Source organism: Panthera uncia, chromosome B4, assembly GCF_023721935.1.
Source record: "Panthera uncia isolate 11264 chromosome B4, Puncia_PCG_1.0, whole genome shotgun sequence".
Taxonomy (NCBI): domain Eukaryota; kingdom Metazoa; phylum Chordata; class Mammalia; order Carnivora; family Felidae; genus Panthera; species Panthera uncia.
The window spans coordinates 133,370,301-133,396,942 of NC_064809.1; the positions used below are offsets into that span (position 1 = coordinate 133,370,301).

General features: G+C 60.0%; 1 protein-coding gene across 5 annotated transcripts in view; it reads left to right on the forward strand.

The window, feature by feature from the left end:
- PARVB (parvin beta) overlaps positions 1-26,642 on the forward strand; it is a 103,345-nt gene that overhangs the window by 15,049 nt on the left and 61,654 nt on the right. For 4 of the 5 annotated variants that reach the window (XM_049626494.1, XM_049626497.1, XM_049626499.1 and 1 more), the window contains exon 1: positions 12,929-13,031. The exons of the other annotated variant lie outside the window; for it this stretch is intronic. In XM_049626494.1, the coding sequence (XP_049482451.1) occupies position 13,031 (1 nt within the window). In that variant the 5' untranslated portion in view covers positions 12,929-13,030. Of the gene's footprint in view, positions 1-12,928; positions 13,032-26,642 lie in introns of those variants that run through there. 5 annotated transcript variants of the gene reach the window in all.

The window sequence follows — 26,642 nt, forward strand, 5'->3', positions numbered from 1 at the left end:
CTGGCCAGCAGGGACCTTCTGAGTGGCCCACGTGCTGGTTCTGGCCCCGTCTTGCTGGTGTCTCACTCTGAACCCAGAGGGGAGGTCGAGGCCCTGCCGACGGGGGTGGGAGGGGGCTGGCTGCAGGGGGGTTGAGCTCCTGGCCCCGGAGGCGGAATAAGCCAGCAGCGGCTCCCAGGTGTCCACCCGGCAGGTCTGATAGAGGCCAGGCCCGGGCACAGGGGCCGGTGCATTTGACCGTCATTGAGCTGCATCGCAGCCTGTCTTGGTCACATGTTATCTCCCTATGCAGCCCCCCTTGGACTCACCCGATTAACGGAGGTGCAGAGGGGTGTTCGTTGCTCTGATAGCGTCAGCCGGGGTGTCGTGTTAACCACAGAAGGTGCTGCAGAAGCCTCGGTGACATCACGGGGGTTTGTCCCGGTTCGTTGTGGGCAGTGTGGAGGGTGCGGCGGGGGCTTGGAGGATGAGGTCAGAGTCTGCCGACTGGAGCCTCAGGGCCCTTATCAGTGAGGCTGGGAACGGCAGCCTGATGATCTCTGATGGCTTCGACGATTAAGCGAAGTCACGCAGGCGGAGGTTGAGCACAGAGCCCAGCTGCAGGGAGGCCCGGGGCCCCAGTGTCCTGTCTTCCTCCTCAGCTGGGAGCACACCCGCAGCGCTGCATGCTTTTCGTGCCTCCGTCCTCACCGCAGGGCGCTGTTGGGACCCATTTCGCAGATGAGGAACATCAAGGAGGGAGACGAGAGTTTGAACGCTCTGGCCTGGGGCCCGGCGCCTTGGACTTGGGGAGCTGGGAGCCACACCGAGCCTGTGCCCCCGGCCACCGGGCTGTACCCCGCCTTGTTGCCCTGCTTGCATCGCCGTCACCCTCCGCCTCGGTTTCCTCGTCTGTAAAATGGGCACGAGGAAGGCCTTCCTAAAAGACTCGTGGGGAGGTTTCCCTCCAGACGATGCCTGGGACCCACGGCAGAAGTGCAGGGACGTATTCAGGGGCCCTCAAAGCCACCCCAGGACACGAGGATAAAGACATTTGCGGGAGTAGAGCCTTGAGACCCGTGTTCCTCCAGCTGCCTTCGTTCACTCGCTCACTGGCTTCTTTGTTCCTTCAGAAGGCGTCGCTGGGGTGGGCATTGGGGGTAGAGCCTGGCCCGTGGCCAGCGAAAAGGCATGCCTTTCTGCAGAACAGGCGGGGGCAGATGAGACCCTCCAGGCCTGCCCCGGGGAGGAGGGACCTTAAGGCATGTGGTGGGGGCCAGCCCTGCCCGGGGGCCGGGAGGGCTCCCCTTAGAGGTGGCTTTTGAGCTCATGCTGGAGGGTGAGCGGGTTTAGCACATAGGGTGTCTACAGCCAGAGGGAACAGCCTTCGGGAAGCTGAGGGGGTGAGTCGCATCTCCCCCCCCCCCCATTCCTGTGCTGTGAACCCAACCCCCCAGCCCCCAGTACCTCCGAGAGCGACCTTATCTAGAGGGAGGGTCTTTGGGGAGGTCCCTGATCCAATGTACATAGTGTCCTTATAAAAAGGGGGAAATCAGGACATAGGCACAATACCTTGATCCTGGGCATCCAGCCTCCAGAGTGGGGACAGAGTAGGGAGAGCGTAAGGTCCTATGTTTACACCCCCAGGGCTGTGGCCCTTAGTTACTGCAGCCCCAGGACACAAATACAGCCTGTGTGGCTGGAATGCAGGGGACAGCGGGCAGGAGTGTGTAAGGTGAGGCGGGGGGCCATGCAGAGGCTGGCTCAGGCCCCTGTCTGGTTGTGACCACCAGTGACACAGGTGACACTGTCCTTTCAGGTGAAGGATCAACGTCAGGGCTGGCCACAGCCACAGGGAGGCCTGGCTCCTTTGTCCGCTGCCTCTTTCAAGGTGTGTTTATTTAAAACAATTTTTTTTGTTTGTTTAATGCTTCCTTATTTTTGAGAGAGAAAGAACACGAGCAGGGGAGGGGCAGAGAGAGAGGGAGACACAGAATCCGAAGCAGGCTGCAGGCTCTGAGCTGTCTGCACACAGCTGGACGCGGGGCTCGAACTCACAAACCGTGAGATCACGACCTGAGCCGAAGTCAGACGCTTAACCCACTGAGCCACCCAGGTGCCCCTAAGTGTGCTTATTTTTAAAGAGGGGCCCTGGCAGAGGAGACCCACTATCCAGCTGGGCAGGAGGGAGACAGAGCTGTTAATTTGGGGGAGGGGGCGTTCAGTCCTGGGGGGGGGGTCACAGTTTGGGGCAGAGTGTGGCCCTGGTCAGGGACATCTGTCTCTCAGTGGGCACTCGGATCCCTTCCTGCCCCAGAGACGTTGCCAAAAACCCATCAACAATAAACAACAATCCCTCCCCTCCCCCAGGATAAAGACCAGGGCCCCAGGGGGCCTTGCACTTGAATGAGGTGAGCTTAAACAGAACCCTCATCACTGCTTCCGTGTGGAGAGAAGGTCCCCCCTCGCTCGCGGAGCCGCAGGATTGTTCAGGTGGTCAGTGACAGAGATCCGGCTTGCAGTATCTCGGGCAGGAAGGTTTGTCTTACGTACGCAAGCCTAGAAAGGCAGAGGAGCGGCCTCAAAGGGCCTGACTCAGGGATGGGGCCCCCGCCGTGACCCTGCCCTGCATGTGTGGCTCACGTGCCTACAGCATCGCAGGGGTGGGGGTGGAGGGCCCTGCCTCCCCTCCCCCTCCCCCGGGCCACCAGGTCGGCCCCTGGTGTCCTATCCCGAGGCCTGATCACCTGTGCACTCCCACCCCCTGGTGTCCTATCCCGAGGCCGGGTCACCCGTGCACCCTCCTGTGTCGAGCTGTGCTGACATCAGCCCCACCACCGAGATCTTGTGGCCACGTGGCCCTGGGAGCTGGCTGCGGGCCCGGGTCCCTGGCCCCCTGGCTGTGCTCAGGGCTGGGCCGCCTTCCCAGAGAAATGAAACGTAAGCAGAGTCTCCTTGTCAGGAAACGGAGGCCCCGAGAGGGGGTGGGAAGCCGGGTCTCTTGCCGAGCGGCCTTCTCCCCGAAGCCGGCAGGCTTCTGTGTGTCGCTGTCAGAACGGACGACCCCGTCCACGAGCCAGGGCGCTCTTTTCCTCCCCCCTTTGCCCGTTGAGCCACCGGACGAGGACCTTAGCTCCCGCCTCGGGGTGAGCTGCAGCCTGATGGATCTGGGGGTGGTTCCGGACCTCTCCGCCGGGGACTCACGCGGTGCCGCTGGCGCTCCGAGCTCCGTTAGGTTTCTCCGAGGCGTCGTCCCCACGGCTGCCCGGGCCCCACTGATTGGTTTCGATTTTCCTCTGTGTTGGAGCGATCCAGTTTGAAGCACGGCTTCTGAGCGCCTTGCGAGAGCTCTAGGGGCTGCGGTAGCCCTGGAGGTGCCAGCCGGAAATCCAGCTTGAATTGGTACCTCGCTGCTCTGAAAGGCGGGGGCCCCCTGTCTGCCCAGGACGTGGGCTCAGCCACCCGGAACGTGACGCGAGTGCATTTTGGGGCACCGGCCGCGCAGGCCTCGGCCTCTGCGCGTCCCTGGCAGGGGTGGGCTCGCTGCGCCCACCGTGAGCGAGCCCCGCACCTGCTCCGTACCGTGGGCAGGCAGCGCCTGGGGTGCCTGTGCGGGGCTCACCCAGGTCCCTCCCTCCACCGCTCAGCCCCCCCCACCCCCCACCCCCGCCCCGCCCAGCAGGGTCTGCAAACCTCTGCTTGCAGAGAGACAGATGGGAGGTTCTCTGGCCTTCGTGGCAACCACTCCACTGTGCCCTTGCAGCCAGAGAAGATAGTAAACGGGTGGGCGTGGCCGGGTTCCAATAAAGCTTTATTTACAAAAAACAGACCAGAGGCCAGATTTGGCCCCCCAGGGGTTCACTGGCCCCCAGTCTGTGGCATAGACTCCATGCTCTAGATCCGAGGTATGTATCCTTTCTGTCTTCTTAAACTGTTACTGGAAAAGAAATGCCAATGGCCCAATCCCCCCGGGGACCTTCCGCACCTGTTAAGACTCTATATGCTACAGACTGGTAGGAAGGCACAGGACCTAGGTCACTTGTCCCCTCTTAGCTCGGTGACCTTGACATGGGCCCAGCCTCGTCCCGTTGTCTGAACAAGGGCTTTGATGGCAACAGCTCTCTTACCAATGCCAGGATTGTTCCAAGAATTACATGAGTTACGGGGCGCCTAGGTGGCTCAGTCGGTTGAGTGCCCGACTTCGGCTCAGGTCATGATCTCACGGTTCGTGGGTTCGAGCCCCGCGTCGGGCTCTGTGCGGACAGCTCAGAGCCTGGAACCCGCCTCGGGTTCTGTGTCTGTCTCCCTCACTCTCTGCCCCTCCCCCCTCCCCCGCTCCTGCTCTGTCTCTCTCTCTCTGTCCAAAAATGAATACAAGTTAAAAAAATCACAAAGAATTAAATGTGTCGACACGTGGGAGAAGGCCCCGTAAGCTATGACGTGTCACCTGAGTGTGCCCGCATTTGTCACCGGGTGCAGAGAAGAGAAAATTGGGCAGAGAACTTGCCGCTGGGAACAGGCCGGGGGTTTATTGTTGCCTGTGCCATGCAAACGCCCCTTTTAGGTGCTGGGGTCTGCTTTTTGCCGTCTGCTCTGTGGAACGAAGTGCCCGGTGCCCTGTGGCTCTCTCCCTCTCGGTGCTGCCGGCTCCTGAGCCCTGTCTGTGCTGAGTAACAGCCACGAGAGGAGAAACACAGATCTTCCGTGACACTTTACCCAGGCAGCCATGAAAGTCTTCCTGCCAGTTGGTGGAGAGGGTCTTCTTTGACAGGTGCCATGTAATCGAAGACAGGTGCTTTGTGGCTGCAGATTCCCTGCTGCAAAACACACATGTAACCCTGACGAAGTGAGAGGGAGAGCCAGGAAGGGGGGTTACATCACGCGGGCTGTTCGTAGGCGCTGGGGGGGGGGGGGGGAATTACAAATAAAATTCAGCGGAGACCGTCCCGCTGGCGAGGCTGCAGCCATCTGCAGCCTGTGACTCCATCCCTGGGCGTCTGGCCGTTAAGGAGGGCCCTTGAGGCCCAGCCTGGACGCGAGCCAGGCGAGGGGCTCTGTGTCTCCGTGGGCTGGTTTCAGACTTGGCCACGGCCGCCAAAGGGAGAGGAGGAGCTGCCCGCACTCCCTCTTGGTGGAAGGAGCACTTTCTCTGGTTGGCGTGCGTTTGGTAAGTGACGCCCACGTGATGGGTTGAATCGTATTAACCGCCCCCCCCCCACCCCACAAAAGATGTCCTGACCCCCAGGGCCTGTGCATGTGACCTTATTTGGAAATAGGGTCTTTGCGGATGTGATTTAGATGTAGGTTAGGACGAGGCCCTGGAGTGGGGCGGGTCCCTGATCCGATCGGATTGGAGAAGAGAGACGTCACACGGGGGCAGACATAGAGGTGAGGCAGCCACGAGCCACGGAGCCCTGGGGACTGACAGTCACCAACAGGCACCAGGGAGAGGCAGGAAGGACCCTCCCCGGAGCCCTCAGAGGGGGCACGGCCCTCCACCTTGCTCTCAGTCTTGGGGCCTCCAGAGCCGTGGGTCTGTGTTAAGCGCCCCCGGTTTGTGGTCGTTGGTTATAGGTGCTGTCTTAGTCTCTGGCCTCGGACCTGCTGACTGCCTCAGTGGGTCTCCAGCCAGTGTGGCCGCGAGTGAATTTGAAGGTCCCACGTGGACGTCGGGGTAAGGCGCTGACCCGGAAGCGCTCCAGGCCTGGCCGCCCCCCCGAGAGGCGGTGTGAACGCCGACCAGGCAGGGGTCCAGGAGGGTCTAGGATCCAGGAGAGGCCGAAGGATGTCAGACTCCCCCTCCTCCCCCCCCAGTCCCAGATCGCCCGCCCCTTGGAAGTGTGGAATACGTGTGTTACGAAGAGCCGGGAATCTTTTCTTGCAGGGGTCCGAAGAGTAAATATTTCAGGCTCTGCGAGCCATCTGGTCGCTGTAGAAACCGTCAATGTTGCCGTTGTCGCGTGAAAGCAGCTGTAGGCGATACCTAAACGTATAGGTGTGGCCGTGTGCCAGTAAAGCCCGTTACAAAAGTAGGTGTCGGGCCAGATTTGGCCCACTGGCAGTCCTTTGCCAATCCCATTTTTTTTTTTAACTTTTATTTATTTTTGAGAGATACAGAGACAGAATGCAAGTGGGTTAGGGGCAGAGAGAGAGGGAGACACAGAATCCGAAGCAGGTTCCAGGCTCTGAGCTGTCAGCACGGAGCCCGACGCGGGGCTCGAACTCACAAATGGTGAGATCATGACCCGAGCCGAAGTTGGAGGCTCAACAGACTGAGCCACCCAGGCACCCCAAGAATTTCCTTTCTTTGTGAAGCTGAATCATATTCCGCTGTATGGATGGACCACATTTAGCTTATCCGTCCGTCCATGGACGCTTGGTTAATCATGCCGCTGCATCGCAACGTATCAGTTAAGCGTCTGACTCTTGATTTCGGCTCGGGTCATGATCTCGCGGTGTGTGAGAGCGAGCCTCCCATCAGGCTCTGTGCTGACAGCATGCAACCCACTCCAGATCCGCTGTCCCTGCCTCTCTCTGTCCCCCCCACCCCCAATCTGTCCCTCCCCTGTTCTCTCTCTCTCTCAAAATAAAAAAAAAACTTTAAAAAAAAAAGAAAGAAGGAAGGAAAACCTGCCACCACATGGATGAACCTTGAGGACGTTATGCCAAGTGAACGAGTCACAAACGGACAGACACTGTATAATTTCACTTCTGCGAGGTCCTTGCGGGAGCCAGATTCCTAGAGACGGAAAGTAGGTGGGGGCGACAAGGGCTGGGGGAGCGGGGGATGGGGAGCTGTTTCATGGGGACCAAGTGAAGGTGAAAACGTGGAGGTGGACGGGGTCCCGTTGTGTCACCATCGGAATGTACTTAATGCATCGGACTGTCCACTCAACGGTGGTTAAAGTGGTAATTTTTCTGTGAAGTGTATCTCACAATTTAAGAAACCAAGGGAAAAATTTTTTCCCATGCCGTGCGTGTCCCCGGGACTCTTGGGATCGCCCATCTGCGCGGCTCAGCTCTGTGATGTGGCCACCCCGCCTCTTTGCACCAGTGTGTCGGGTCCCGGGCCAGGAGCACGGTGACTCGGGGCTGAGGAGCACCTGGGCTGAGTTTTGACTTAGACGGAGAGCAGGTGGCCAGGGGTGCGGATGGCGATCTTCCCCTTCTGCCCGTAGCGCCCCCTACCTTCTCCTTGGACAGATCGCCCTCTGAGCCCTGGTTTTCCCATCAGCGGATGGGCATAGCCTCGGGGTGTCAGGCTGATTTCTAGAACACAACCAGAGACATCACCTGGGAAGCGCTCCGAAAGGCAGGTCGGCTGAGAGCCAGCACTGGGGTCCTTGCGGGGCCATTGGGAGAAGTCAACACATTTAAGAGTAAATTAAATTAGGGGATTTGTGGTCATTGGCTGCGTGAAGGATTTTCTGAGACGCGCCATGTACCGAACAAGACCTAGCACGTGGCGGCAGGCTCCCTAAATATTTGTTAGAAGGCAGGATAATTTTATGAGCCAGTCAAGCCATATATAATGGGATTATTTGGTTCTCAAACTAATGAAGTGACTGTAGGGCAGGAGCAGCTGCTAAAAATAATCTGCGCTGGTAGAAAATCCAAAGACCGAGGGGAGGCTGGTGCTGGATTCCAGCCAGGAACGAGGCCCAGAGGGAGCTGGCACACTGTGTCCCGGGAGCCGTCCGAGGGCCCGTGTGGGACCACGGTTCAGAGCCTGGACTTACCCGCACTCTGAGCAGACCCGTCTCAGGTCTGCGTTGGCCGAGCTCAGGAAGTCAGCGGGTAGAACCGAACGCACACCCACTTTGTGGCTTTAACAGCGAGAAGCGCGGCCGGGGTCCCGAGTCTCAGTCCTCGGCCCCTGGCGCCTGGGGTGTGATGGAGTGGGGGGGAGGGGAATCCGTCCCTCCTTGCCTTTTCCTCGTTTCTGGTGGTTCCCACGGTCCTTGGTGACAGTCGGCTTGTAGACACGTCGCTCCAGTCCCCACCTCTGTCGCCGCATGGCCACCTGCCCTCTGTGTCTGGTTTCCAGACTTCCCTCTTCCTCTCGGCACACCAGTAGTGACCTCTTCCTTTTTATTTTGTGAATTTTTTTAATGTTTATTTGTTTTCCAGAGAGAGAGAGAGAGAGAGAGAGAGAGAGAGAGCGCGCATGAGCAGGGGAGGGGCAGAGAGAGAGGGAGACACAGAATCTGAAGCAGGCTCCAGGCTCTGAGCTGTCAGCACAGAACCCGAGGCGGGTCTCGAACTCACGAACTGGGAGATCACGACCTAGGCTGAAGTCGGAGGCCCAACCGCCTGAGCCACCCAGGTGCCCCTGACCTTTTCTTGGTAGCACCTGCGAAGGCCCCCTCTCCCAAGTGGGGTCACGTTCGGGGGTTCCAGGTGGGTACGAATTCTGGGGGGACGCCATGCCTCCCACAGTACCCCGCACTTAGTACGTGCCTCAAAGCCGTTAGTTATCATTACTGTGATTATTTTCATGGACGAGGGTGTGATGACGATAAGCCGTAAGCCCGTGGTTGATCATGTTCTATCTTGGTGCTGCACATTTGGCGGTTGGTCTTGAAGTCTGTTCTTGGTTCTGAAGGGAGAAGGAGGGTCGGTCTTTGTCTTTTCATTTGAAAAAGACCATGGAGCTGTGTGTCTGCCCGGTGCCCCCAGCTTACAAATCGAGAAGCCTGTTTATGTATTTACTCATTCCTTTTTTTTTTTTTTTAATTTTTTTTAACGTTTATTTATTTATTTATTTAATTTTTTTTTAACGTTTATTTATTTTTGGGACAGAGAGAGACAGAGCACGAACGGGGGAGGGGCAGAGAGAGAGGGAGACACAGAATCGGAAACAGGCTCCAGGCTCTGAGCGGTCAGCACAGAGCCCGACGTGGGGCTCGAACGCACGGACCGCGAGATCGTGACCTGAGCCGAAGTCGGACGCTTAACCGACTCAGCCACCCAGGCGCCCCTGTATTTACTTATTCTTATTTTTAATGTTTTATTTTTGAGAGAGAGAGAGAGAGACAGAGAGACAGAGTGGGAGAGGGGCAGAGAGGGAGACACAGAATCCGAAGCAGGCTCCAGGCTCCGAGCCGTCAGCCCGGAGCTCGATGGGGGGCTCGAACTCACGGACCGTGAGATTGTGACCCAGGCCAAAGTCAGATGCTTAACCGACTGAGCCACCCAGGCGCCCCCATCCTCTCCTTTAAAACAAACACTGCTCATTGGTGGCCTTGGGGGGATTTGATGAGCGGGTATAGTGTCTCTTTCCTGTTTTTTATTTCTTTTAATTTTTATTTATTTTGAGAGAGAGAGAGAGAGAGAGAGAGAGAGAACAAGCAGGGGAGGGACAGAGAGAGAGGGAGAGAGAATCCCAAGCAGGCTCCGCACTGTCAGCACAGAGCCCGACGTGGGGCTCGAACCCTCAAACCACGGGATCGTGACCTGAGCGGAATCCGGGATTGGACCGTTAACCGCCTGAGCCCCCCAGGTGCCCCTCTTTCTTGTTCTTCCGGGAGCAGGGCTGGCCGTGGGTGTTGGGCGTAAGTTCAGAATGCCGTGTACTTGGTGTTGATGGTGTTGTGGCTGAAAGAAAGGCTGTCACACGCCGTCTTCCTCGCGAAAGTCTCACTTGGCTTGTTTGACAGCTAAGGACGTGTGTTATTAAACAGGTACGAAGACTGCTGTCGTTTGATTTCAAGCTGCACTTGTCATCGTCGGGGTGCGTTCGCCTAGCACGACAGAGGGGCGGATGTGACAGTCCTGGGTCGTGTGTTTCCCACGGCAGCGCTCTCTCTCCTGCTTGTCACCAAAGGAAACCTTTTTCTCCTGCTCTGAGAAGGTGGGAAGGATTCAGAAACGAGGGGTGGCGTCTTACACGAGAGTTTGCTGGCTGCTTGTCACGGGGTATCTCTTGCTTCCATGGCTGGGGTGTGAGGAACTGCTCTCAAGCGGAGACTTTGAAACCGTCGAGCAGGACGGGGGGCGGCTGAGTGGCTCAGTCGGTTAAGTGTCTGACTCTTGGTTTAGGCTCGGGTCACGGTCTCACGGTTTCGTGGCTTCGAGCCCCGCGTCGGGCTCCGCGCTGACAGCTTGGGGTTCTCTGTGTCTCCCTCCCTCTGCCCTTCCGCCACCCACACAGTCTCCGTGTCTCTCAAAATAAGTAAACTTAAAAAAATTGTTTTTAAATAAACCGTCGAGCAGGACAGACTTCGTCTGAGCTGGCAGTGAGAGAAGTCGGTGGTGAGAAGGGTGGTTGGAGCTGGGTGGTTTGGGGTTCAAGTCCTGGTGTTTCTGGCCCGGGCGTGAGGACACCAGACTGCGTGAGTTGCCCCCCGTGGGCCGGTGTCATCTGGGGACACAGTGCCTGGACAGAAGTCGGGATGAACCCGGCTCCCTCGGGCCTGGACCACGAAGGTAGAGTTTGGTGTCACTTAGGAAGAGGAGTTGAGGAAGAGCGAGACAAGGGGGAAAGAGGGTGCCATTCCTTTCTGGAATACAGTTCACGGTTCTTACGCCCTCCCCACAAACACTCGTCAGCAGATACGGAACCGCTCTTGGGGGGGGGGGGGGACACAGGGCTAGGTTCCTTGGGGCATCTGGTCACGGTGTTTTCACGAACTGATGAACGTATAGCCTTGTTTTACGTGTGCTCCTGTTTAAAGAAACCTTATTTTATATTTTTGATTCATTAAAAATTTTTTTGAATATTTATTTTTGAGAGAGAGAGAGAGCAGGGGAGGGGCAGAGAGAGAGGGAGGCACAGAATCCGAAGCAGGCTCCAGGCTCCGAGCTGTCAGCACAGAGCCCGATGTGGGGCTCAAACCCACAAACTTCAAGATCGTGACCTGAGCCGAAGTCAGAGGCTGAACTGACTGAGCCACCCAGGCACCCCAGTCGGTTTCCTTTTAAAAGCTAGGTAGCGTTTCCTTTCGTGACTGACCCTCTGTTATTTTTGTCCCCCTGGGAGCTGAGCGCCAGCTCCGGGTATCTGCTTGGCTGACTTGGTGGCACAGAGGCGCTGACAGGAACCACCCCCCCTTCCTGTCCCAGGCTTTGTGAGCAGGGGACGCCCCATCTGCCTGGGCGCTCGCGGTCTCCCGGCGGGAGCTGGCCAGGGCCTTCCTGCAGGAGCTCTGCTCAAGCTGAAGCGGCATCTCCCCGGGCACCGGTGCCATTTGCCGTCCTGGCCACGGGCGCTGTTAATTTTGGTTTTCCAGGGTTGTCCTAACAAAGCACCACAGGCCGAATGGCTTAAACCACAGAAACTTATGTGCTCACAGTCCTGGAGGCTGGAAGTCGGAGGTCAGGGCCCGTGGGATTGGTCTCCATCCCTGGCTTGCAGGGGAGTGTCTTCCCTCTGTGTGCACAACACTGGCACCCGTCTCTCTGTGTGTCCGAATTTCCTCTTCTTATAAGGACACCGGTCAGATTGGATCGGGGTCCACCCATGGGACCTCATTTTACCTTAATCTCCTCTTTAATTTTTTTAAACTTTTTAAAATTTATTTTTGAGAGAGAGAGAGACAAAGTGTGAGCAGGGGAGGGGCGGAGAGAGAGGGAGGCACAGAATCTGAAGCGGGCTCCAGGCTCCGAGCTGTCAGCACAGAGCCCGGCGCGGGGCTCGAACTCACGGACCGCGAGATCATGACCTGGGCCGAAGTCGGATGCTCAACCGACTGAGCCACCCAGGCGCCCCCTTAATCTCCTCTTTAAAGGCTCTGTCTCCCAACACGGTCACGTTCTGATGTCCTGGGGGTGAGGACTCTGACATTTGAATTCTGGGGGGATACAGTTTAGCCCATAGACCCCCAAACACGAGAACCAGCCTCGGGACTGCACTGGCTTCGGGTCGCTCGTAGTTGCTGTCCCAGTTCCCCGGTGTCACCTCTGCGTGAACCTCGGTTTTGTACCGTGTCTAGTTGGGGAGGGGGTTGCTGGGCGTCCCTGGAGGCTGGGATCCCGATGCCCGTGACTGCTCGTGGCCCTTGCCAGCCGGAGGCCCAGCTCCGGACGCCCGTGTCCCCGCTGGGCTCACGCACTTCTGTCTGAGCAAACCTGGGAACCGGAGAACGTACTGAGCGGCACCTGCAAGGAGATTGTGTTTCCGGGAGTTGGGGGTTGCTTCGTCATCGTCGCAAAGAAGAGCTAATAGCTAATGGCGCTTCCCGGTGCCAGGTGCTGTGTGAACTCGCCTATCCCGGTGACATCCCCACTCTCTAGATGTGGAAACGCAGGCACGGGTCCTGTCCAGGTCCCCCAGCTCGGGGGCGGGGAGGGGGCAGGTGGGCCCGGGGTTGAAACCAGATGGCGTGTCCCGTGGCCAAAGCGGGGAGAAGGCCGGTTTCTGTTTCTGCTTCGCGTCTCCCCATTGCGGGCTGTCCCCTGGTCCTTCTGTCCCGGGAAGCCAGGAGGCACCACCCAGGGCACATCGACCAGCCTCCACAGTCTGGCCGCGGCTCTGGCTTCGGCTGTCTGTTTCTGGTGTCTGATTTCTGTTGTCGTGGAGACGGGGTGACAAACGTCCTCGGCGCTGGCCCTCCTGACGCGTCGTTGGCGGCCAGGATGCAGCCTGGGGCGCCGCGGGCCTGCCCCGTTGCCAGGCCTCTGGCGTCGGGCCGAGATCGGAGGCTTATCGGAGGCCCCAGCCCGCCGTGGTTTTTCCCAGAGCCAAATAAACACGAGCCGGGTCACACCGCGGGAGTGGACGCTGTCTTCCTTCCTTCTCTGTGCCCCGTGGGTTGGTTTTCCCGGAGCAGTTTGCTTGCCCACGAGGCCGTTGGCAGTGAGGATAGAAATAGCTCTTTGTGGTCGGCGGAGTTCTATCGTCGGAGAGCAGCCCCGTCCTCCGGGCACCCCGATCCCTCACGGGCCTTCCTCAAAGCCCTAAAGAGGCCTCTTCCTCAAATTGCAAGTCATGCCGTCCCCGCCCGTGTCCGTATATGAACGTGACGCGTGCCCCCGGCTCCCCGCCGGGTGCCCGCTGGCCTCCCGCTCCCCTGCATTTCTGACGCCTCTCCAGCCGCACCCCCGCCTGGCCAGTGAGTGCCCCCCGTTTTCTGACCGTTTTCGGCAGGAGTTCAACCCAGGCTGGCCCTTGCCCCTTCCCTGCTTCCTGGGGCGAGGGCTGTTCGGACAAGGGAGGGCCCCGGGCTGGCGGGACTTTTGACTTTTCCTGGGAAGGCGTGAGGACGGCGGGGTAGGAGGGTCCTCGGGAACCTCACCTCGGCCCAGACGGACGGGCACCTGCTCTGGGCGTCGAGGCGTGTGGGACGCTTCCATCCCTGGGTCTTTGGGCCCGGAAGAGTGGCGCTTTGGAACGTCTCGAGGGACAGACGGATTGCCACCAGGCTTCTTTTAGGGGCTCCCCGACGTGACGGGTTTTCCTGCAATGACCTTCTGGTTCTGTCTCCCCCCCGTACCTGGCTCTTCCCGTCGCCCCCGGATGAGAGATTCATCCTGTGTTTTCTTCGGCCACGGCAGATGGCGAAGGAGTTTGCGTCGAGGGCGTGGGGGTGCGTCGAGGGCGTGGGGGTGCGTCCAGCTCTGTCCTCGTCGGCACGATCATGGCAGCTGGTAGCGGTCACTCTGATGCCCCGTGTTCCCACCTGAGAAACGGAGAGGGGGGGACGGGCGAGGTGTCTCGTGCCAACCTCGTAACCTCGCAGTTGAGGACACCGGAGCCCGGAGGGGCCGAGTGCCCCACCCGAGGTCACACGGCGGTTGAGAGCTGGGGTCGGGTTCGTCTGGAGCTCTTCTCGCCGGCCCGCTGGCCACCTCCCTGGGGCCCGGAGGGGGGCGGTGAGATGCCGGCTGTTCAGATGCTCCTGTGCGTCTGGCAGCGAAAGACGGCTCCTTCCCACCCACCTGGTGGAGGAGAAGCCACGTTTCTCTTGGACTCTGCCCGCTGGATCCTTACAGAAAAGGAGCTGATGCTCAGGTGGGCAAGGGAGGTCCCAGGCTGGGGCGCCTGGGGGGGCTCAGGCGGCGAAGCGTCTGACTCTGGGTTTCGGCTCAGGTCATGATCTCACGGTTCATGAGTTCGAGCCCCGCATCGGGCTCTGTGCTGGAAAGCATGGAGCCTGCTGAGGGTCCTCTCTCTCTTTCTCTCTCTCTCTCTCTCTCTCTCTCTCTCCTTTCTCTCTGCACTTCCCTGCTTGCTCTCGCTAAATCAATCAATCAATCAATAAATGAACAAACTTGGGGAAAAAAAAAAAAAAGAGGTCACAGGCTGGTTTTTGCCTGTGCCTTGATCACGGGCTTTTTGTGGGCGTGTGGGGGACATTTCTGGAGGGGAAGCCGGCAGTTGAGGGAGGAGCTTAAGGAGACTGAATGCAGGGGGCTCCCTGCTTTGCTCCTCTGCCGCCCTCCAGAGACCGAAGGCCTTACCGTGAGGAGCAGAAAGCGTCTGAACCGGGCCTCTGGCTCTTCCCGTGCAGGGGTGGGCCAGGGAGGGGTGGGGGGAATGGGTGGCTGGCGGAGGGGCAGACCCTGCCACCCTCCCCTCAGGCCGTCAGGGGACCTTCTTGCCCCTTCTCCCGAAGCGCCGGGTAGCTGCCTTCCCTGTCTGTTCCCTGGGAGAGGCGCGAGGCACGAGGCACGGGAGCACAGTCAAGGCTCTGAGAAGTCCTGCAGAAAAAGTCTCGTGTTTAGCTCCACTCCCCCCACTCCTTCCTCTGCTTCCTCGACCCTGGCTTAATTCCCGCCAGACCTGGGAGCGCCCAGGTCCGTGGAGCCCACGTGGGGACCAGAAATGACGGGGATGAACGGGCAGGCACCTTGCTCACCTGGGCCCCACGGTATTCCCACTTTCTCGGGGTCTGTGGGCATCCCAAAGCCAGTTTAAAGCTGTGCCAAATGTACTCTCTGCCGGGAGCATACGGTGGCCGAAGGAGGCGGAGGTCCTTTAAACTCTCGGTTAGGAAAGGGGCCCTGGGCTCCCAAAGCTTGGGGACTGACGGGCGAGCACCCGGCTCCGCGGCCGCCTGCCCCCCCCCCCCCCCCCCAGCCTGCTCTGCTTTGCACCCAGAGGCCTTTTCTGGAACGGCACTCGACACCGGCGTGTCTGTCCCCTCCTGAGGCTTGCGGCCTGCTGCGCATGCGGGCAGGGTAGGCGTGACGGGGCTCAGGGTAGCAGGTGCGCATTTATTCTGGACGCTCTGCTCGTGGGACGGCGGCATGCAGATCCCGGCCCCTCTCTTCCTGGTCCTGGGGCCTCGGCCAGTCCTCTCTCTTCCTCGTCTGTAAAGTGGGGATAAGGGAGGTGGCCTGCCTCACTGCACTTAGACCCCCCACGGCCATCCACGGGCACCCGGAAGGCACCGCTCTTGCCATGTTGCTGCCTGTTGTCGTCTCGTGTTCTGCCTCCCCTCTCCCTCCTCCCACCCGTGGGGATCCAGGACCGGGAGAGGTTTCTAAGGTTTCTTAACTGCCCGTGACTCCCCCTGACTGCTGCGTCGTGGGCAGCACTTGGTCGCTGGGGAGACTTGGTTCCAGTAGGAATGTCAAACTTGGCTGCCTCTCCTCGGGCAGGTCGGCTGTGTGCAGAGCCTCCGGTCCCCGGTCTGCAGTGGCAGGGGCAGCCCGAGTGAGCTCGTGGAGGAGGATGTTGGGGGGCGGGGGGGGCTCCCCGTAGACAGACTTCCTTCCTCTGCGGCGCCGGGTCTGGCCATCTCTGTCCCCACCCCGAAGGCCGTCGCTCGCTGCCCTTGCGGGTGGGGGATTTCGAGGTGGGGGTGGAATGGGGCAAGGCAGTGGGATCTTGAGAACGGAGACGTGGCAGTTTGTTGAGCGGGACTTCAGAGACATCCTCTCTGCCCGGCTTATTAGCCAGCCTCCAGCTACAGGAGGTCCCAGAACAAAAGGACACACGTTTCCCACCTGCTGGGAACGTGGGGCCGGGGACTGGCACCGTCTCCCCGCCAGCCTTGTGGGCCAGGGTCCTTCAAGACTCAGTCCCGAGGTTACCTCCTCCAGGAAGCCTGCCTGGACTGCCGCCCGTTCCCTCTCCGGTCCCTCCACTCTTTGTGTCCTGGACGCCGAGGCCTCGGGGCAGGGCCTGTGTCTGCGTCCTTGCCCTGCCAGGCCTGGTTGCTGGTGGATGTCCGGTAGGGGGTCGCCGGGTGAATAGATGAGCAGAAGTAAACTGAGCCCAGTCCCCTCGCGGCTCAGCTGTAAATGTGCATCGAAAGCCAGCCTTCTTCTGTGAAGTGGAGGAAATATCGACCGAAGGTGGACGAACACAGGCGCGCCTGCCCTCCCCACCCCCTGACCGTTAACCCCTGTCTGCAAACAAAGGGGGGCCGGGGACTGAACCGCTTCCCTCAGTTTCTCCAAAGGCAGATGTTCTGTGCAGCTGGGGAAGCAGGTGCGCTTTGAATTGGGGTCCGCTGGGCGGAAGTCGGGGTCACCCCACTCCCACCCGCGGAGGCCTGGGAGGGAGCCCCCCTCGGAAGGGGTGACCTTCCCCACCCCTTCCCCTCCGACCCGACCTGCTCACCAGCCCACACTCAGCGGCCCCTCAGAACTTCGTGCTAAAGCCGTGCGGTCCTGTCGCCTGTGCGGCCGACTGCGTGAGCAAAGCGGACAGAGGGCGGTCGCGGGACCGTGACCCTGGGCTGGGTCAGGGGAGCATTCGACAGCAGCTGTCCCTGCCGCACACTTGGCTGGCGGGTCCAGCCGTCCCCGCCTCGCCCCTGCTGTCACCATTGTGCAGAGCCTCGCCCTGCGGGAGCCGTGGCTTCCTTGGGGACGGAGGGGGCCTGGTTGCCGGGACAACCAGAGGTGAGGGGGTGGGAGGCCAGGCCTCCGGCAAATGGCTGAGCCTCCCGCAGCCCCAGAGAGCGAGCGAGCGAGCGGGCGCCCCAGCGGGGCGGGCTGATCCTGGACTGCAGGGCACAGTATCAGAGGATCCCTGTCAGCACCTCCCCCCTAGGAAGGGGGTACGGGATGGGGGGCAGTAGGCGTTACTCGCTGCCTCCTCCCCTGTGTCCCCACCGCCCCCCAGCTGCCCGGCGGGGCCGGGGAGGGTGTGTGGGCACGAGCGTGTGGCCGAGGGCCCAGCGCGCAGCAGGGTGATGAAGAGAGATGCGCACAGCTGCTGAGCTCGGGCCCCCACCCCGTGTCCACACTGGACTCGTCATCCAGCAGAGGGACAGAAGAGCGGGCTGTCCCTCTGTGCCAAGGACACCCACCCCGCGTGTTCCCCGGAGGCCGGAGGTGGGGCCTGGGTGGACCTTTGTCCCGAGGGTCTAGGGTCAGGGACCCTGCCCCGCCCCGGCCACGTAGGCGGAGGGATGCCCACGCCCTACGCCTAGTTCTGCTCTGTTATTGTGCGAGATCGTCAGGCTGTTACTATTTTAATACTGCATCGTCTCCAACAGGAACAGGTGCTCCCTGAGTGCAGGGCCCTCTGTCCCCTCGGAGCCCAGGGTGCGGTCTACAGAGCCCAGGACGGCCGGGCGGGGTCCCTGACGGCCCCGTGAGATTCCGACCTGAGTGAGGGTTCCAGGGAGTCCCCGCCTGGCCAGCTTCTGGGGGTCCCGAGGCGGCTGCAGGAGGGCTTTTCGCCCTCGACACCGTTCATGCTTTGCACCGGATGATTCTCGGTGGCGGGACCGGCCGCGGGCGCGGTCGGGTGTGGAGCGGCTTCACGCACTAGATGCCAGTAACACCTCCTGCCTCCAGGTGGACGGCCGTAACCGCGTCCGGACGCTGCCAGGCCCCTGGGGGACAGAACTGTCCCCGGAGGCTGGGGGAGGGGGGCCGGCGAGATGCAGGGGACAGCGTCCCGGCGCTCAGGGCCACGCGCGGCTGTGCACGGACGTCTTTTGAAGGACGGCAGGACAAATCCCCGTTTTCCCGGCTCCGTGCAGGAGTGGGAAGGGTATCCTGTGCCTGCCAGAGACCAGGTCACGGCCGGTCCGGGCCCGCGGGGCGCACGTCGGTAGATCCCTCCGGCCCCTGAGCTGAGGCGCCTCTACCCCACGTGCAGGTGAGAACACAGAGGGTCCCGGGTGTCCACAAATGCGGAGGGTGCCTGGGCCCCACTCTGCCGCAAGAGCCCCGCAGACGGGTGGCTTGGCAGAAACTCATTCTGTCACGTGGGGAGGCCGGAAGTCCAAAGTCAGATGTCAGCTGCATCGTGCTCCCTCCGGGGGCTCGAGGGGAGGATCGGCCTTGCCTTCTCCGGCCTCTGGTGGCTTCAGGTGCTCCTGGGCTTATGGCTGCACGATTCTGGTCTTTGTCTCTGTCTTCACGTGGCTGCCTTCTCTCTCTCTTTTAAAAAAAATTTTTAAATATTTATTTTTGAGAAAGAGAACAGGGAAGGGGCAGAGAGAGAGAGAGAGGGAGACACAGAATCCAAAGCGGGCTCCGGGCCCCGAGCTCTTGGCACAGAGCCCGACACGGGGCTCGAACCCATGGACCTCGAGATCATGACCTGAGCCGAAGTCGGACGCTCAACCGACAGAGCCCCCCGGGCGCCCCATGTCTTCGTCTTCGGGGCACCAGCGGTCAGGGTGGCCTTGTCTCAGAAATATCCACAGAGACACTGTATCCAGATAAAGCCACATTCGGGGCACGGGGGCGAGGGCTGCACCATGTATTCCGGGGGCTAAACTTCAACCCTTCGTAGCACGTGATGGGTTCTTGCACATCTTCCGGATCTGGCTGCCTCCCAAGGGCCGGTACAACCCAGAGGAGGGAGGCCTCCCTGAAGAAAGCGTGCGGGGCTCTGAGGAGGGAGGCGTGCCCGGCGGGCCTCTGGGAGGCAGGCACCCGTGTCGGCGTTTGGGGAACCGCGTGGGCTCATTGTTCGTTCTGATAGAATGTCGTCCGCACGTGGCTCAAGAACTCAGAGATACGACCTGCGGGTCTTTAAACTTTACAATGAAGGAAGCAGCCGTTCGAGGAGCCATAGAGAGTCACACGGGCGGCGTGTTAGTCAGGCTTGGGGACGTAAGTGCAAAGGCCCGGCCCCTTGAAAGCCAGGGGCGGCTTACAGAGCGTGGCGGGGAGCCCCGGATCGGCGTCCCAGGCCCCGGTCCTGCCCCGCTCCCCGCCAGCCTCGCTTGCCTCCTCCTGTTGGAGCAGAGACCGTGGCGAGCACCGGGAGAAGCTGCCTTGCCCGAGATCACAGCCGGGTGGGTAGTCAGACCGGACCTGCTTCACCTGAGTCCTCCTCCTGCCCAACCGCCCCCGCCCCCCCCACCCCTGCCTGCACCTGCAGAGCATGCTCGGGTCCCGGCACACGTGGGCGAAGCCGCAACGAGGTACCTTTTCTTGGTCGGCTTGCTGACGAGCTCCCGGTACCGGTGTCTCCCGAGGCCGGGTGCCGACTCTGGCGTCTGGGCCGGTGTTTCCTGTTGGTAGCGACTTGCGCGATGACCTCGAGAAAGAATGGGTTGACAGCGGCTGGGGCTGCTGCCCGGGATGCCGGGGGGCCGAGATCTAGAGCAGCGGAGGCGGGACTGAGAAGACGCATAGGGCAGGTGCTCCTGGGGCCTAGAGCCAGACGCAAAGGGTCAGGCCCAGAGAGGTGGTCGGGAGGGGCAGGCGCCTAGCACGTCCCCGGCTGCTCCCCGTGACCCGTTCAGTAGCCAGGCGCGGGAGGAGGTGAGGAGCACGGTGGCCCCGTGGGCCGCTGTGGTGGCCGGTCCTGAGCAGCTGCAGGGACGGGAGCCACCTCGGGTCTCGCGAGGACACGAGTGCATCCTGTTCCTTCTGCAGCTAAGGTGACAAGGTGACTCGTGTCAGTGGGTTTGCCACCACGAAGCCGGCCTTCTCCGGCCCCATCGTCACACGAGCGTGACCTGGGACGCTCGGGGACGGTTGCGTTTTTATCCACGGCGTTGGCTGGACGCATCCTCCGTGCTCGCGTGTGTCTGTTCCGCTCGCGTGACCCAGGCTGTGCCTGTTTCAATCACGGTTGTGTCCCCGGGGCTTGTCAGCCTGGGGTCTGGCACACGGTAGGTGCTCAGTAAAACGGGCGCAGCCAGAGAATGTTCTGGGCCTTTTGAAGTGACGTGGCGTAGCTGGGGCCGTCTCGAGGCCGTATGAGTTTCCTGTGGTTGCAGTAACAAATCACCACGTTCCGCGGTTCAGAACAACACCGACGTACCGTTCTGGAGGTCTTACGTCCTCAAATCCAGGCGTAGGCAGGGCTGCCCGCCTTCTGGAGGCTCCGGGGAGATTGCGTTTCCTTGACTTCTCAGCTCCCAGAGGCTCCCGTGTTCCTTGTCGTGGGGCCCGTCCTGCATCTGCAAAGCCAACAGCGCGGTGTCTTCGGGCCTCTCCCTGTCTCTGCTGTCTCCTTGCTCACGGTTCACTTGTGTCGTTTTTTTAAAGGACCCTTGCAGTGTCTTTGGGCCCCCCTGGATGAGCCAGGATAATTCCCCGTGTCACGATCCGTAACTTAATCACACCTACAAAGGCGTTCTGCTGTGCAAACTCACGGGTTCCAGGGATGAGGATGGAAATATCTTTGGGGGAAAGCGGGGCGTTATCCAGCCGGGCACGGGGGCCCTAGAAGAAAATTGCCCTTAGGAGCTCCAAAGAGGAGCACCGGAGGGGGATGTCCGAGTCCTGAAACGTTCACTCGTTCGTTCATCGACAGTTTCACCCTTGACTGGCCGTGTGTGTCCTCTGGGCCGGGCCCCGTGCACCTGCCCTTACCAGCAGCAGGTGCACACAGATGCCTCAGACGCGGTCATACTCGAAAGGGCGACAGCAGCACGGGGCCCACGGGATTGTGTGGGGTGCCGTGGGGAGCCTCCCTTTGGCCGGCGGGGAGGGGTTCCCCCCATTGGCTTCTAGCTGCTCCTTTGGGGCTTTCCCTCCGAAGGCTGGTCACCGGGAAACCCTCGTGGGTTGTGATGGTCCTTCCCCTTTGTTGCCTGGAGTGTTGCATCCATTCGGGGTGGGTGGTGTCCTGTTTGCCCAGGCGGGCCACCTGAAATGCCACGTCGGCCCCTGGAGTATCTCAGCTGGGGGCGTAGCTGCCAGCCCCAGGGCTGCCCCAAAGCCACCTGCTTTGGGAAGGTGCCCCTCTGCCCAGCGGACCAGATTCTCTAGTTTGGATGGAACCTTTAGCAGATGGTATGTGGTCTAACTTGCACTGGCGGAGATGGGCCACTAGAGGGCGCTATCCTTCAGGCGGTTTCCACACACGCTTCCCTGGTTTTTTCTCTAGTTGAGGTTTCTTGTGGCAGGTGCGCATGGAATTTTTTTTGTGTGTGTGTGTGTGTGTTTAACGATTTAATGATTTAATCTTCTTATTTTCTCAGCAGAGCACGCTTTGGATTGCCCCGAATACAATGGGACATTACTGATCAGGTTAATTAATACGAGTTCGCCGAGCAGGGACCAGGCGAACTTGCTTCACTGGGCTTTGTTTTTCCCTGCCGTTTCCATTTTCTCTTTATTAAGCAGACTTCTCTCCTGGTGTGTTAACCTTGTTGGGCTTGTCCGCTCCTGGAAATGACCAGATTTCCTTACCCGCCCCCCCCCCCCCCCTTGGTCGGGGCACCCTGCCCCACTTGGCCCCAAGGGGCCGTGGCCGATAAGCATAAGGGGAGACGTCGCACGTCGATGTGGCTTTTTTGACAATTCTGAGTTTCATTTGGGGGTGGTTTCCCTCCTCTGCCCCCACCTAATGCTTGTTCTAGATCCTTCCTCCCTCTTTGTTGACTCATGGCAGATTTTCATGACCAGTGATTGAAATTGCTTCCACGTCCTCACCGAAACCCGGCACGATTGATTGGTAGAAATGTGATAAACTCACCGTCCACAAATCAAGGGAACAGAGCACACACATCCCATCCAGATTAGCACGGATGCAGCCAGGATGCAGTGATTACCAGGCATTGGCGCGAAGGGCGGTGGGGAGGGGGACCGAGAAAGCAGGAGGCAAAACCGGACGGCCCTTTTGGGGGGTCAGGGGAGGCTGGCCGCGGGGACGTGGGTCCAGCTGTTTGTCAGCTCACGGACATGTGCCAAAGGGCACCCCCTACATGATATGATGTTGGCCCTTGAGGTTTTCGGGAAGCCAGGATTCTTCGTCACCCTCAGAAAAGCAGGTTTGCCTGCCGGGGGGGGCGGGGGGCTCTCCCCCATCCTTTGTTTCTGGCATGTATATGCATTTTAATTTCACTGTGAGTCACTTGAGACATGCTTCTGAGCCTCCCGTGGGCTCTGACTTCCTTGTCCTGGTCGCCGGTCACCATTCGCGGTGGCTGGCCTTGGCTCCCTGCTGGCAGACTTTGGGCGGCACCTTGGGCTTCAGAATTGGCGTGGCGGGGGGCGGGGGGGTCACACCGTGTTGCTGGCACCGTCCAGCCGCCATCGTGGCGTTTTAGGTAGAGTCGAGGTTCTGTTACAATTCAGCCTATTTAGCGTCTGTTTTAAATGCTCGGCCACCAGATAAAGATGTTCGCGGTGATGCCTGTGCAATAAATTAAGGATCTTTGAGATCCGATCATGCCTGGTTTGCAGTGAAGTGGATGTTTCCACGTCTGGATTCTTTGGGAATGGGCGACGTGGGGGTTCGTGGCCTCTTGTCATCTGAACGTTCAGTTAATGAGGCCGTCCCACCCCTCGATACTCACAGATGCCTGAGGCTGTCGGGATTCGGTTCGACTCGGTCCCATCAGGTGAACGCACCTTCGTGGGGTCGTCTCCATGCGGGGCCGACCCCTGGGGACGCAGGGGTGAGGGAGGCCAGCCTCTGCCTCTGGGACTCTGTCATCCGGCGGTGAGACGTGCACACATCCCCGAGGTCGTAGCCTCCGGGAGCACCGGGGCTGTGAGTCAGCTCACGGCCAGACCCTGCAGACGTTCATGGTGCCTGGCCCCCTGGGTGAACCTGTCAGGTGGGTGACTCTCCATGACGCTGGGCCCTCCCTGTCACCCAGCACAGATGCTGATGGCAGGACTGAAGGGGAGAGCCAACGCTTCCCGCTCCGCTGTTTCTCGTTAAATTAGTTGTCACGACAACCTCACGGTCGTGTCTGGTTATTATCCCTCTGTGGGGGAAAGACAGTAAAAGACGGAAGGAGATGAAACTCGTGCCCAAGGTCATTCTGTGATGCACCTGCAGAGCCTCTGTGCTCTCTGTTCTGCCCGTCCCAGCACCCGCCCTGGGCCCGGGGGGCTTTGGAGGAGGGCACAGGGCCCTGGAAGAATGGAGGTTGGCAGCGAACTGTAAGAGCGCACGGCGTGTTGGGCTGGTTCAGCTGCAGGCTGTGGTGCTGCTGGAGGAGGCACAGCCTGTGCAAAGGTCCTGGGGTGCCCGTGCCCGGCCCCGAGCTCTTCAGTGGCGCCTGGGGGTAGGGTGCCATGGGGAGGGATTTGGTCTTTGTGCAGGGAGGCAGTGGAGGACGGGGACGGTCTCTGGGCACAGGAGTGACCTGATGGGCTGTGTTCACGGGACACAGTCTTGAGAACCCGTGGGAGCTGGACCGGAGGGGAGGGACCAGGAACCCGAGACCCGCAGAGACTAGAGCGGACGCCCCGGCCTTGCGCTCGTCCCGCCACAGTATCCGGCCCCCGAAGAGTCTCCCTGCCGCATCCGGGAGGTGGCTTGAACGAGCTGACCCATTTACTCCCCGCCTGAGCAGCCGGCACGTCGACTCGCCCCTAAAGGATCAGTCATCCTTCGTGAGCCGGCAGCCCAGACCCCTCCCGTGTCCCGGTTTCTGCTCGCCAGGTGGTTTATGTGGTAAAGCTGACATTTCCCGTTCACCTGAAAGTCTTTCTTCCTGCCTCCTTCCCACAGACAATTGGTTTTTCTGTGGTCCTGGCATTTTCCTGATCAGCCAGGGCGAAGGGGAAGAAAAGGCCTGATCTGGGTCAGGAAATTCTCTGTTTGACATCAGCTTCTGAGCTCCAGGCTTTTTTTTTTTTTTTTTAATATTTATACCGAAGCAACTTTTGGTATTCAGAAGGCCTGCTTTCCTGGAGACGGGCGGACAGCTTTGTTCTTGCCGGTCTCTGCTCCGGGTGCCTGCAGCAGGTGGCTGGTCGGCGTGCACCCGCGGGCGGCCGAGGTCTGCTCCAGAGGCAGCTTGTCCCAATATGTCCCTAATTGCAGAGCAGAGTCCTCCCTCCCGGGTCCTCGCCCTCCGCACAGCCACATCACAGTAATTGGGTCCTTGGTGACCCACGACTGCCAGGCTAATGTAAGCCTTAATGGAAACTCTCTTTTCCCACCCAATTAAGTGGCTGGAGGTGGAATGTTTTGCAAGAACAGTCTGTTCCCTGCTCTTCTGACTTTGTGCCTCTCACCTAAATTCTCCGCTCAGCCCCGTTTTGTCTACGTAAACACGTAGTCGTTCGTTCTTTCCCTAAATATTTATCGCACGCTTCATGTCAGGCTTCGTGCAAGATACGAGGTCATGGTCCGGACCAGCACCTGGTGCCTCTACAGCCCTGGGGGGGGGGGCAGGGTGCAGGGAGGTGGACACACCCCACAGCCACGTGACAGGGGGTAAAAGATTGTAGTTGTCGCGTGCAGGGGGCTTGGGAACCGGAGGAGCCCTAACTCTGTCTAGGGCATGAGCGCAAACGGAACGCTGTCCTGACAAATCCGGGGGCTGTAGTTGGAGTTAGCCGGATGGAAACAGGTCGGGTTCGCTCATCACGTGTTTGGGGGGTTTGGGTTTTACCCCAGAGCCGGTGGGAGCCGTGGTGTGGATTACACCATGGTTAGCTTTGCGTGCCGGGAGGACTGCTATATCAGACGGGACTCAGTTTGCAAATGACAGGAAACTCAACCCAAAGTGGAACAGGAACAAGACAGAATCCCCCGTTGCGTTTGACAGAAAGAGCTGCCTGTTGCTGGCCTCAGGTAAGGCTTGATCCAGCACACGGATGGTGTTGCTGAACTGTTCCCTCCGTCCTGTTGATCCTGTCTTCATTTCCAGGGTCGGCTGGGGGGGGTAGGATGGTGGTACCGCTCCCACGGGCATCCTTGCTGGATCGAGGCCGCTGGGAGAAAGTGCCCGTCTCATTCTGCATTCCCAGCATGGTCTCCCTGTGGCCGCTGACCCTGATCAGGCCAAGCACGTTCCTGCCTCGATAACTGTGTTTTGGGGAGAATAGCGTACCCATTGGCTCCACTGGGGTTGGAGGCAGATCCCCACCTGGATTGTAAGTCCCGAGAACGGTGGGTAGATGCTGGGCTCTGTTTGACCAGAAGAAGGGCGACCGGGTGCCGGAGAGAAGAAACAGCAGAGTCCAGGATGGTCACCTGCAGAAGCGGAGAGGCTGAGGCGGGACCCGCGGGAGGCTGAGTGGCCCTCCTGGTGACGGGTTCCTCCCCTCTCCCCACCGGCTGCCCCTAGGACCGGACACAGGATGCGGGGTCTCAGGAGGGTCCTGTCTAGCGTCTCAGTTCCTCTCTGTGCCCTTTGCGTGTATATGTGTGTCGGGAACTTTCCACCTTCAATCACCCACGGCTCCAGATTGAGGTTATCGTTTGCGGTGGCTTCTTGTGGTCAGGGCTGTGCTGTGGGGTTCCCTCTTTTGATTTCTCTGTCCCTCCAGATTGCGTGCTGTGTCCCCTGAGGCTGGGGCAGTGCTGCTGGGGGAACCCCAGCCCAACGGCGTGGGCACCAGCCCTTTGGAAAAGAGGGTCTCGGGAGAAGCCAGGGTGGCAAGATGATCGCCGTGGGGACAGGCAGTTCTGCATCTGGCTCAAGATCGAGAACAGGGATTTGGAGAAGGAGTGAAATTCTGGGTTCCCCCTCCCGCAGGCAGGAAACGGTCTGTGCTTCCCTCCGACCCCGCTAGAAGCTGGGAGATGTTGTGGTTTGGGGTCGGGTGCTCGGATCCATCCCTAACCAGCTGTGCCAGCTCGGATGTGGCTCGCTCTTTTAGAGACCTCGTCCCTGGTGGGAGCCTGGCATGATAGCGCGGGGAAGATGTGCTCAGTAAATCTCCTTCCTTCCTGGGGAGGCAGTCACCTGGGGCAGGCGCTGGCCGGGTAGAAAGTTGCTGAAACGTGGCCCCTGTCTTCATCCCTGAAAGGGACACAGAAGTCGCTCGCCGGTTTGGATTTCGGGGGGGCTGGTGGGGTGTGCTCGTGTCTTCTAAGTTCTTGCTGCTCTCGGCCCGGCATCAGCAGCATCACCCTGGGGTGACGGTTACTGACGCTGAGCCTCGGACCCCGCCCAGACCTGCTGGATCAGCCTGTGAGCCCAGGGGGATCCCAAGTTTAGTGCTTCGGGGGTGAGTGGTCAGCCAAGGCCCCAGGGCAGGCTCTGGCTGATGATGGGAGGCGGGGGACGATTGGCATCCCAGCGGTGACAACAGGGGTATCCACGGTGATGTCCTCCTAGGGCTGGTCTCCCTCTGCAGGTGCCCCCTGCTGGGTTCCCCAGGATGTGGCCCCTGAGCCCCCCTCCCACACCCTTCCCAGGCTGATCCAGGCAGCGTGCATTTCCCCGGTGTCACTGGAGACAGAAGGCATGCAATGATCTTTTCCGTCAAAGCACAGAGGAGCAGCACAGGGTCTTAAAACGGCGCTGAGGACAGGGGATTCCAAGGTTCTGAGCTGTGTAGATGCCTCTTGCATCCAGCAGAAGGTATTCCTCTGAGCCTGTGGGTGATGACAGAGTCACCCGGGGGCGACCTATTTCTTCACCCCCAAACTT